Source organism: Macrosteles quadrilineatus, unplaced genomic scaffold, assembly GCF_028750875.1.
Source record: "Macrosteles quadrilineatus isolate MER2022 unplaced genomic scaffold, UCM_ALF_1.0 Scaffold_3__2_contigs__length_128488019, whole genome shotgun sequence".
In the NCBI taxonomy this organism is placed as follows: domain Eukaryota; kingdom Metazoa; phylum Arthropoda; class Insecta; order Hemiptera; family Cicadellidae; genus Macrosteles; species Macrosteles quadrilineatus.
The window spans coordinates 73,654,249-73,667,272 of NW_026542596.1; the positions used below are offsets into that span (position 1 = coordinate 73,654,249).

The 13,024-nt window shown below is 35.2% G+C and overlaps 1 protein-coding gene across 1 annotated transcript; it reads left to right on the forward strand.

Moving 5' to 3' along the window:
* The first annotated feature begins 1,333 nt into the window (after positions 1-1,333).
* LOC128990984 (cholecystokinin receptor type A-like) lies at positions 1,334-12,666 on the forward strand. The gene is made up of 9 exons (XM_054413674.1): positions 1,334-1,664; positions 2,339-2,453; positions 3,186-3,380; positions 4,809-4,997; positions 5,639-5,811; positions 6,798-6,992; positions 7,901-8,145; positions 10,698-10,840; positions 12,563-12,666. Exons 1-9 carry the CDS (start codon positions 1,398-1,400, stop codon positions 12,595-12,597), a joined length of 1,557 nt encoding a protein of 518 aa, XP_054269649.1. The 5' UTR covers positions 1,334-1,397; the 3' UTR covers positions 12,598-12,666.
* Positions 12,667-13,024: the final 358 nt, after the last annotated feature.

The window sequence follows — 13,024 nt, forward strand, 5'->3', positions numbered from 1 at the left end:
CTAAAGAGTTATCAGTCTGCAAGGTCACGCTACAACAGAAAGGTCATAGGTCACGATAGCGTGCTTCCCAACCCTACACACAAGGTGCACATGTCAACCCCTCCAGTAATCTCACTCTTTTTCTTCTTATCTCTCGCAAGCTGTACCCACCGCTTTCCATCTTATCCTTTCCTACTCCTACTTACTAATTATTTTGATAGGCCTGTACATTTGCTTAATTCCCAACCACTTCTAAAGTATCCTAATGAGCTAAAGTAAAAATGAAATCGTTAAACATAATGTTAGACAAAGATTGTGTTATTTAAAAAAGATTTTCCATACTATAATTTGATGTTTTAGCTGATGATGAAAGTATGCAAATTAACATTTGGTACAAATATACCTGTATTTCAATGCTATGTGATCAAATGCTAAGGATTTTGTTGAAGGAAACTTATAAAAGTATAATAAATATATAACTCGAATGTAGTAGGGTAAATTCAACATATATAACTTCTATTTCAATTATTTAGAGCTGAGAGGTTTATTGAAGATCGAGACATTGTATTTGGTAAGTTTTTGTGACAAAGTTTAGAGTAACAACATACAATAAACTGGCCTGGAAATTAGACTTGAAACTTTGCTTGTCCCAAGTTTGAAACTCCTAAAGAGGTAGTCAGTTCCTCCTTCTTGTGTCAGATTTTTTCAATTCTTAGGAAAATGGACTTCACTGTCATTCATAAATAAACAGTTAGTTGTTACAATTACAAAACAAATCCATTTTTTTGTGTTATGATTTTATTTGCTGGACATGGTTGAAATATATTAATGTACCATGAAAACTGGTTATTATACACACATTTGGTTATCATTTTAACTAATTTTACATCCAACTGAGGTACAAAATGTAGCCAAGCAAGCCTATTTATTATTTCAGAAAAAACCTGCAAAAATATTAGTGTAAAAATATCTTTATATAAACTACTAAAATAACATGGAAAAATTATCTGTTCACAACTGCTTGTGCTGAATTTTTAATAATTTACATAAGTTATATATGGTATTTTCTGTTATACCATTATACAATTTATTGAATTTTCGGTTAGGTTAGCTACTGTATGGTTGGTTTTATACAATGTAAAATATACAGGTACTTTTTAAATACCAGTATCTAGGCAATTCTACAATATTTGCTGCGTTTAAAGTGCCTGATTCAACGAAACGTACACAATTTCATTAAGTATGACCTATAGATCATAAGTAACAAGAGTTTTGTGTAAATCCGTAACTAATGTTTCTCATTACAGGTTCACACCACTTCAGCAATCGGAAGCAACACCAATTTACTTGTGAAAATTAATTGAAGTTTAAGTGAGCCACGGAAAGAAAGCCTTAAATCATGCGGCGAAGATAAAAACATGACTGAAGAGGCTGTCACGCATGCCTACATTCTGGTGAACACGGATCTGGTGAACATAACCTTGTATTGGGTGAACGAGTCGAGCAGTGCAGCGCCTACGGTAGCCAGGAGGGCAGCGACGGGCAGCACGGGCATCAGCGATGCTATAGTGCCCATGTACGTGGTGATCTTCCTGCTAGCAGTCGTGGGGAACGCCCTAGTCGTGGTCACCTTGGTACGGAACAAACGGATGAGAACCGTCACCAACGTCTACCTGCTCAATCTAGTGAGTTCTGGCGTGTTTGAAAATGTGGTACAATTCAGGCTCATTTTGGTATTTTTGGGAAGTCTACGAAATTTGCTGAACCGCCAATTTTTAAACTGTGGTTTAGGTTAGGTTAGTTTATAGCACTCACAAGTTTTTTTTTTTTTTTTAATTTATTTATGAAGTAGGAATGATAAAAAAACCTCAAAAAATCTAACATAAACTATGAGGTTTCCACAGTTAAAATAGCGGTGGCCCTCTTCTGAAAAAGACCCTTGTTTTGTAGTTATTTACACTGACGACAAAAAAGATAGAAAACTGTTTTGTAATCAGTTTTTGATTGACATTTACACAAATTTATTGTTTGGACTAGGTTGCGTGAGATAGGGTTCAGAGTGACTTTTGAAGTAGGTCTACCACTGGTCGTCTACTCAAAATGGAATCGTCACCGGATGAATTCAAATACTATTCTTGTTTACCCGGAATGTCTTGATCCTACAAATATTGTATTTTGTTTTTACTCATTTACATTGTATCAATGTTTTAAATTAATTTAAATGTATAATAAAGCCCAAATTAAACTATGTCGAGATTAGTGAGATCTCACTAGCTTTATGAAAAGTTCAATATTATGTTCAATAGATTATTCAGTTTATAATAGATGACTTTAAAATAGATTTCTAATTATGTTTCAGGCAGTATCCGACCTACTTTTAGGAGTGTTCTGTATGCCTTTCACACTGGTGGGCCAGGTTCTGAGAAACTTCATATTCGGAAGCACAATGTGCAAACTTATTCCATATTTCCAAGGTTAGTTGAATCTCTTAAAATAGTGGTTTTATGCATGACCTACTGTTAAAAGTTCAAGATGCCATTAATAATTCATTATATATTTTATACATATTAATATAAGTCAGTGAATTATCTTTGTTTGGTTCTAATTATTTAAATAAGTAGTTAAATTTAAGTAAAGGTCGGAGATATAAAAGGTAATAAAAGGAGACATCCCGTAGAATTATTGATGCCATCAAGTCACTACTCCTTAAGAATATTCAATAAATATTCCTAAAAAATATCGTTGGAGAAAATTTTTTTAGCCCTTCTTTACATCCTATGTCCTAGAGGGCTCTGGCATTTTTTATATCACTACACCCAGGAGACGAAACTATGTGCCAAGTTTCATTTTTAACCATGGAGAGTGTATGGTATTTGAGGAACAATCACATACATTATTCATCATAATTAGAAAATAAATTCAGTACCAATTATTATAAATCTACGAATAACGATAAGCGAAAACATAGATTGTCTTTTGGTTGTAAACTAACACGACATGTGAAAAACATCAGCGTTGATTGAAAACCCTCCTGAATAAAGACGTTTTATTTTAGCTAAACGACATATGTAATTTTATACTTATCCAAGGACCTTGAAAACTGAAGCCCTGCGCTCCATGGACCAACGCTCACTCAACTTGTTTAGTTTAGTCATACAAAAGATTTGTCTATGGCTTAGTAGTTCAACCATCTTGTATGATTTTAGCAGTGTCGGTGTCAGTAGGAGTGTGGACGCTTGTGGCCATCTCCCTGGAGAGGTACTTCGCCATATGTCGCCCACTCAAGTCTCGACGATGGCAGACCCAGTTCCACGCGTACAAGATGATTGCGGTAGTTTGGATGTCGAGCCTGGCGTGGAACATGCCGATCCTGCTAGTTTCGAGGCTTCAAGCGATGCGAGGTAGGTTTTACCGTTAAAGATACATTTTCAACCAATCATTTCCCCGAAGTGTTTATAGATGTGTGTAGCTTTGAGAAAAAAATTACTGAACTTTACCCTCAAGTAATAGTGTCGGTGTTACCCTTTGTATGATGAAGTAATTACATAAGTTAAAAGCTGATTATCCAAGTTCGGCTTAAGCTTACGTAAAGCCTTCATTGTCGTAATGCAATAACTTGTAGAATGTCAAAGATTAGTTTGGATACTGTAATTAATTATATTTTAAACTTTTGCTGTAGGTTTATTTGATATTATAGAAAATGTGTAGGTGATGTATTTTGGAATGGTAAAACGTAACTTTTACTGTACCTATGTGATCAACTTGCATATTATGTGTATAAATATAGAAAAAAGATAGTTTTTTGTCATTCACAGTTGGCATAGGCTTATTTAAGTTAGTCATTATACATTACATTTGTAATATATGTTGAAACAGAATAGATTACTACGATTTTAGATGGTGCCCCAATTAGAAATGATCTTGATAAACGATATTCCCTATTGTTTAAGCAAATTGTGGTCCAATCATTCATTAGTGATTGAAATATCTGCACTCTACTTTGGAGCATGTAAAACCTTCTACCTTCAGGAAATATTGTATATATCCATCCAATTCATTTTACCTTATTTTTAATTCTCCATCTCGATGGCGTAGTCACAAAAACACTTGACTATACATATATTATGGATTTGAATAAACATATAATTAAAACTGAGGCTGTACTTCAGCCTAGACCTACTAGTGGGCCATATAAAATGAAATAAAAAATATATTTTTTTAGGCAAAGTTAGGGCCAAACCAGTGGCTAAACGGCTCTTTCTTACACTTAACCTGACATTCATAAATAAATAGAAATAATAATGTAATACAATGAGATTACTAAATCTAATTAATCATAAACATACTAACAAATTAAGTACATTTTTCATAAAAAAGACGAAAAAACCTGCAAATTTAACAAACAAAAAAAAAACACATTTACACACTCTTGCATAAATGCATCAGCAAATGCGCAAAGAAACAGTAGCCCTAGGACACACGCCCTAGGATATAAGTACTTGTTCAGTGAGAAGGAGGCTTTGAATTCAATATACGCTTTGAGTATCTAAGGAGTTCCCTTTTGCCGAGATGTAAGATAACGTTTGACAACTTATTGTATATTGTTATGGCTCTTTTACTGAAGGCCTTTCCTTCGTCAACCTAAAGAGACATCTACTCGGGCACAACGCTTAGTATAGATGTATTGATGGACTGGAAAAAAACTCCTCGATACCACGCGAACAACAAACACTAAGGTGAGGATATAGTGGCCAAACAATTATCTCTTGAAATAATATTAATTACATACCTCCAGTATGTACTCACCATATGTCTCGTCTGTTTGTTAGCCGGGAGACACAAGTGTCGCGAAGACTGGCCGTCCCCCGCTAGTGAGAGGGTATTCAACATCTTCCTGGACATGATCCTTCTGCTCATCCCCCTGGTCATCATGACCCTCGCCTACTCCCTCATAGTGTCCAAACTGTGGAAGGGGCTGCAGAGAGAGATTAAACACAACTCTTCCTGTCGTCGACGACGTGAGTATGATTATACACGATCTAAAAATAATTTTTACGATCATTTAAGATTATTCCACTTTCAAAGCTAAGTGGTCGCGTTGAAGGGAGTATTAGTATAACGAAAATTCTCTTGTTTAAAATTGTAATTGTATTATACGTAAACTGTTGTCACAGGCTTGTTTGAAGTGCTAAGTACATTTAAGTTATAACGAGTATGGTCGCAAGAAAAGTGTGAAAAAGTAAAAGGTATAAGCGTGTCAAGGTTTTAAGGGCGGCTAGTGGTAGTTATGAAAATGGCGTTTAAATTACATTGTACAGTTTATAAGTATCACACTGCACAGTAAACGTCAAATGGAATAGTTTATAGGAAGTATTTTAACTGAATATAAACGAAGGGTGGATTCAGAACCTTATGTGATATTCTATGTAGCTTTGGTAGTACTGTACTACCAAACAAATTTGGACTCTTTAGCCAGGAAAATTTACTTAAAATTCAACAATGAAGAACACCTGGGCTTAGAGTTAAACCTAAGAGCTAAGCCACTGAGCTTTTGAAGCCATATATCATCCTTAGGGTTGTCAAGAGAGCACTAAAACCACTTCTTAGGATCTGTGATCTGTTTTATCCTTTTAAACTTATAGAGTTGTTGTGTTTACAGTGGAGAGAACCAGCAGTTCTGCCACCATGAATGACGCTGTAGTAATCAACAACAACACGACAGGCCTGCGACAACACAGGTTGTTGCCGCCGCCTTTGCCAAGATCTGCAGCGCAGTTCCAAGTCACGTCTACAGATGCGTACGCCGCCACGCTCAACCTCTGGCTCTTCAAGGTACGGAACAAATTTACCCGAAGGTTTTTAATCTTCTAGCCAGGAATTGTTTTCCACATTACTTCATGCTAGGTCTAGAGAGGTTCTCAACATAACTTAGATAACATCCATTGGTTATTAGCGGGGTTTGAGCCCGGGGCCTTGGGGACCGAATTCCTGTGCTCTACCACTAGACCAGCTCACTCCCCTTATCCAACCATTAAAATTTTAGAACAACACTTAAAAGCTAAGTTTTTTGTCCTCAAGGCTTGTGCTGCCAGTGCATTGTAATGATGGTAGACAAAACAAGTCCTTGACAGAGACTTTGATCTAGCTAAAATTCTAAATATTTAAGTGTCACGAAATTACTTTTAAACCTTTTTTTGTGGCATGGTATGTGTTATTAAGTTAGTTCTCAGATTACCTTCACATTCTGAGCAAACTGTTTTTTTCCATTAAATTTGTAAGTTCATCAATGTCCCATCGGGAATATGACAAATACCAACACTATTCTCTCTGAAACCATAGGGAATGACCAATACTGCATTACAAGAGTCATCAATCATCATTTTTGAAGCTATATAAAAATGTTGAAAGGTATTTAAAATTGAGAAATCCATACAATGAGCCTGTTTAAACGCCAGTCGATGGTTTAATCTCGCTGTAAGATCCATATTATCGTACTTGAAAGAACAAAAAATCTTATAAGCAGGAAATGTTGGTCATAGTAATGCTAAAAATATTCTAAGGTTTGATCGGTGATTTCATTTTTTTATCCAACATAATAATATATGGCAATACCTGTTCAAGGCCCCACTAGAAAAACCCCCTAGTGTTTTTCTAGTGGGGCCTTGGCCTATTCAAGGAACTCAAAGTATTAATTTTTGTTCGATTACATTTTCTGTGAGGTAGAGGATCATCAATATGTTACAGTGATGGAGCAAACAAAGTTTATACAATTTTTTTATGAATAAAAATAAATTTTGAATATCTCATACACTTGCCAGTTGAGAGTACCGAAGGCGCTGCAGAGATCTCCGCGGTCGCCGGTAGCTGTTCCTCTAGTCACCAGCACAGTGACGACCCCGGTGGTCGAACCTACCCCTACCAGCACTGGGGATGACGACGAGACCACTTACACATTCAGTAGACACGCCATCCGGTCCAACTACATGGACAAGAGCATCGAGGCTAAGAAAAAGGTGAATTTTCAGCAAGTTGAATGATTGCTTGCTATTTCAGACGTGGAGAAATAATCAGACTTTTTATCATATACATTTTTTAATGTTGAAACATAAACCTCTTTTGCAGACTAATACTTGTTGTTTCTAGATTTTGGAAAAACGCCCAAACATGTATTGGTAGTAAAGTGGGTTTTGTTTGCTGTGGTTTAACTTTTTTGTAGGCAATTTGTTTTGCTGGATTGTTGTTCTTAGAGGCAAATTTGTGTGTGCATGTTGTTATGGTTTTTTCAACTGAACTCTTTTTGTCACGGTAATATGATGTAATTTGTAACTAAACCTATTTTACGGGTAATCCTGCTAATGTTTTTTGACTTTAAATATTTTTGCCAAACAGTACTGTTTTTTGTTTGTTTGTATTTTTTGCATATGATACCGCTGTTCCCTGAGACTCATGTTATGTAAATAACTCATTTTCAGATGATACGGATGATTTTCTCTCTGAAAAAAACGTGTTTCCCTTTAGGTTCTTGCCCGGAATTACTTTCAACATTACTCCAGACTTTTTGCCCCTAGGCACGAGCCTGGGCTTGTTTTATCACATTACTTCAGGCTAGACCTTGTTTGTGGCATTTCCAATTAGATAAAATCCATAGGTGATTTGGTGAGATTTGAACCCGGGACGTCAAGGACCAAAGTCCCACGTTCTAACCACTAGACCAGCTCGTTCCCCCATGGTCCAAAAGGGGGTCAGTCTAGGGGGGCCTATCTAAAGGGGTCGTGGCATGATCACCTATACAAAGTCCAATGGTAATTGGTGGGATTTGAACCCGGTGTCTCTGAGACCAAAGTCCCGACCAATAGCTCGCTCCCCAACCTTATGTTTACAGGTTATTCATATGTTCGTAACTCGACATTTAACTCTGCAGGTGATTCGCATGCTGTTCGTGGTGGTGGCAGAGTTTTTCGTCTGCTGGGCGCCCCTACATGTTCTCAACACATGGTACCTGTTTTACCCAGAGACTGTGTACAAGTACGTCGGAAGCACAGGCGTTTCGCTAGTACAGCTGTTGGCTTACATCAGCTCCTGTTGCAACCCCATCACTTACTGCTTCATGAACCGGAAGTTCCGACAAGCCTTCCTTGCCATTTTCAACTGGTACAAATGGAGAGGGTAAGTTGTACAAATGAAATGAACTGTGAAAAATGTGTTTCTTAAACTCAAACACATGGTGTCTTGCATGACAAGTTTTAAAACAAAAAATTAAAACAAATTAATTTTGAATGTATTAAAATTAATATTTTGAAATGTTACTAACACTTTATTCTTACAAAAGTTTAATTTTTTTTCTTTCTGGTTAAAGATCCTATGTTAAAAAGATTTTTGGACGCCTGCCAAACTAGACAAAAAAACTTGGCGTTTGTAACCATAATGTTGACATTTGCAGTAAAATATGATGAAACATTGTTTTCTACTGCCCATGAAATGTTATAAGCCTTTCTAATGGTCAAATGAATTGCGTCATGATTTTAGGAAATTGATAGTTATTTCCATTTCCACCAAATACGCTGGATAATTACATGAATTTATTATGTTACGTCATATAACAATTTCTACACAATTATAGTTAACCATTGACCTGGTTTAAGATTCTTGTAACTTGAAAAGTACTGAAATTGCATAGAAATTCAATTAATAAACAGCAGAGTTTAATTACTTGACAAGTGCATTATATAGTTTCGTGAAATTAGATTTCAATGATGCAAGATATAATTGTTATTGATGTTTGTATCGTTATAATATGTTGCGATGAATTAGTTGGTTGTACTTTGATGTAAATTACATGTTTGGCGGATGATTTTCATAATGCATAGACTCAAATTCATTTATTACATTTTTAATACTTAATATTTTATAGATTTATAGGGTTTTAAACTTCGTTGTGTAGGTAGAAATGTTTTATTTTAGTTTTATTGCAAATTATTTTTTTAATATCTCAATAATTATATTCTACTGTTAAAGTTTCTAAGATAGAAACAAAGCCATGAAAGTGAAGGAAACAGGTGTTTTGTCTTACCTTGATTTATTGGCAGCAGCAACACGATTCTTTCTTGGTCAGAATGTGGTCAATATTGTATCGCAGGTGGAGTACTTGCGCACTGTAACCATTATACGTGTTGGCTGAGCACTTATTCTTGTGGTAGTCTAAACAATAAAATCTTGTTTGTATTTAAATGCTTTGTAAACAACATTATACAGTAGTTGGTCACAGTAAAAATAAACATATGTAGCAAACCTTTGTGAAACAAACCAGATTGCATGCCTACACTTATTTCTTGATTTTCTATGCCAGGGGAATGATGTAGAAGATACATTGAAGGTAAGCTAACGCTTTTTATGAAAGCGGTCCAAACTCATGTTTCGAACGCTTCAAAACGATTAAACCACAACGTATACTATTGCCTCAGTACAATAGCATATTTCACAACACTAACTAACCCCGAAATAGGACTTCCTTGAAAAGTATTGAACGATACTTTTGATCATGATGAAAAAACGACTTCACCAAACTTAAAAAGATTATCTGATATTTCGTAATCTATTCATTTTCCTAATCTAAACACAATACGACAATTAATATTAGTGTAAAATTCAGCTGATTGAACATCAAAAAACTGCCAAAACAATTAAATAAACAATAATGGTTTCTTTACATGTGACTTTGCTGATGTCAGGCAAAGTATTGTTTGTGTAGCTTAAGTTATGTTTATGTCAGAAAAAGTCAGCTGATCACAATTAGTTTTTGGTGTATGGACATTGACTATTTTCGAAGATACAAGCTGTATGGAAATGGGCTGTTTTCGAATACAGAGTGATGAAAAGTATATTTTCTTTGCATATATCGCTAGTAATACTAGGTGTGCACTCTTGCTCGGCCAAAAGAGTAATTTCAATTATAAAAAATTAACTGAAATTTTCTGTTCATCTTTGTATTTTATTTAGGTTATGCTGTATTTTTCTACATTTTATATCACTTATATAAAATTTACAGTGTCATTTACAAGTAATGTCCTGCATAACTTATTTATGTTAATCAAACATACTTATTACTAGAATTAAATTAAATATTAAATATTATTTACAGTACCATTCGATAAATAGTGTACAAACTGCATACCCTGATAACCTAGTGACCTAATACGTTTATCATAATGTATTAAAGGTTATTAATGGGAATTAATTGGACATGTAATTAATGATATTTCATCTGGAATGAAAACAATAAAAATTGAACAATTGTTATTTTGAATGTTAATGTGGTATTCATTGTCTAGCTTTCTCTTTCAATCCAGCTGTTTAATCCATTTGTTACCTTTTCTTTTTGTTCTTTTCACACTCCAAGCAATATTTTTGTCTTTATTTATTTCTATACAATACTAATTTACAATTCATACTATTTAACTACACAAGCTGGTCTCAAGAAATATGACAACCATTATTAAACGACCCAAATCATGTTGTATTTCTGGTTTAAGATTTTTTTCCATTATTCCTTTTACCTAACCAATCTGTTCGAACTACCACCAATTGTGTGAAACCAATATTTCCCCTTATACCCCTACGATATTTTCTTCAATTTATAACGGTTTTAATCATAAACTAAATTCAATTACTATGTATGCAAATACGTATTTTTCTCACTAACCTGATCATATTCCCAACAGATGCTGTGGGGTCAAGGCCCCAGTGGACGCTAACGGGTGTCCCCTGGACAGGCTCGGCGAGGGATGTGGAACTGTCGGACCAAACAACTCAGAACTGTCCGGCAACGACTCTACCATCTACATGGGGCGGGGGTGCAGATCTGGTATGTGCCTTGTAAACTTTATCATAGGCATGTTTACAGAGTAAAAAGGTCACTTGGGAGTTGTAGCTGATGATATATCGTTCTTAACGAGACTGTGACAGATTGTAGAATGATTCGTCAACGAAGTAAAATGTAGAAATGGATTACTATTTTGTTTTCTGAATACAAATCAAAATCAGAAATATTTTATTCATGATTAATAACAAAGATGAATACAGAATTGCGTCAATAACTTGGAGAATAATATTATTTTTTTAATACACCTTCATTTTCTTTTTGAAGATCTTGACATTATTTTTGGCCACAAGGTATTTTGGCAGAGAGTAAAAGAACCTTGCACTTGCAACTGTGTTTTTTTTTTTATTATAGCTCTAGATTATGTCTCAGGATGGCTGGATTGTTACGATGTCAAGTGTTGTACTCCCAATATTGGAAATTATATTCTTATTCGTTTCAGTCTTTAGAGTCATTATAGTTTTAAAAATATATAATCCATACACTGTAAAGATATAATTAACTAAGTATTCTGTATATTTAGCTTTATATTCTGTAATGCAGACATAAGGATCCTTAGGATAGTGCAACATATAAACCACTATACTGATACAGTGCTCATAATTGTAAGTTTCGATCCGACACAATTAAAAAAGATAGTAAATTCCAATATTTTTCTTTAAGTCTTATAGTTGTCTTTTGGATGCCGTAGTAGACATCCCATCTATATGGCCTCATGTTCAAATAAGACGTTACAAGCAGATACCACACAATAAGTTCTCCATTCAGGTTTCCATTGGTTAAAAAGTTGGGTATTCGACACAAAATCAATATTTGACAGCAGTGCACTCTGTCAGTTAATTGTTTCAACTACTTTAATTTAATTTTCAACCTTGTTACAACGTTTACATAACAATCTAGTTGGCTACTTTTGTTGATATAAAAGGTTATTCAGTTTGGATGTATTCACAAAATGGTTGGAATTTTATTGAATTTGGGTGACATTTCTACACCATAACGCCTTGACAAAAGCTCCTGATATGAAAATTAATCTTTTAGGTTATACTTTGTGTGACAATTCGCGATTTATTAAGGTTGTAGATTCTAAATACTATTCCAGAACACAGTTTTTGCAAATTTTTGCCATAGACACTGCAAATTCTCTTGGCTATTAGGCAAGAGAATCATGATACAACCAGCTAACATTTAAAATAAATTAAATTGAGTTTTGTTGAATGTCATAAAATATTCGACACCTCCATTTCTATATCGCGTTCAATTGTTTGGTCGCAGCATTGAATGTGTGGCTTGATAGTTCTGCTGAGAAGAGGTGTAACTTTTCTTTTGACATGTATGACCGAACCTGAGCGGTGTAAATGGGGAATTTGCAGTCTTATCTTTAAGCTATCATTCCCTCCCCGCTGTTGTCTATAGGGTAACAACCTATAGGGTCCTATGTTGTCTACAGTGTAAGAAATATAATTTGGACATATAACAATATGTCCAAATTATATTTCATGACAATTAGTTATTATTTACAAATAACTAGTAAATTATTTCAAATGAATCTTTGTCATTCAATAAATTAAGAATTTAATCCTCAAACTAGGTCTTAATTCATTTAGTTTCCCCGTGCGTGGTTTTCACATTTGAATTGATTACATTTCCCCAAGAGTGCTACCAGTAAAGTATGTTCCCAAAGTGTACATCGTGAGTTTTGTGTTCCAGAAGTAGTTGTGCTAGAGACGGAGGAGCGTGTTTAGCAGCGGCTGCTACGATCCTGTCGACGACGATTCCTTCTTGTACCGGGTCACCTGGAAAGACCGCCGCCCAGTGGACCAGTTCAGGGTCTTCTCATAAGTCCAGTGACAACCGTTGCAGATGCGGAACCAAGTTCTGGAGTAACAGTTACCCAGGTGGAACATGTTTCGCGTGTAAATAACAGTGACATTACCTTGGGAGACTCGTCTCCGAAATCTGGACATTCTGTGAAGTTTATTTGCAAACGATTGCCAAGAATAGTTATCAACGAATGTGAGGACGCTGACGAGCGGTTTGCGAAGCACAAACAGAAAAAGGCTGAAACTCTGTGTTAATAAGTGATTTTGTACTCAGGTCTCTTTTCAACATTCGCTTTAACACGAACTTCTGTGGTGTTAAGCTTCCAACGTTTTCTCTGAATGTATCTTT

What these genes read in the sequence shown, in the direction of transcription:
- LOC128990984 (XM_054413674.1), top strand. Translation starts at nt 1,398, where the DNA reads ATGACTGAAGAGGCTGTCACGCATGCCTACATTCTGGTGAACACGGAT. An exon ending in CTCTTCCTGTCGTCGACGAC is followed by an intron (nt 4,998 to 5,638) that starts GTGAGTATGATT and finishes TTGTGTTTACAG; the next exon opens with TGGAGAGAACCAGCAGTTCT. An exon ending in GGGGCGGGGGTGCAGATCTG is followed by an intron (nt 10,841 to 12,562) that starts GTATGTGCCTTG and finishes TTTGTGTTCCAG; the next exon opens with AAGTAGTTGTGCTAGAGACG.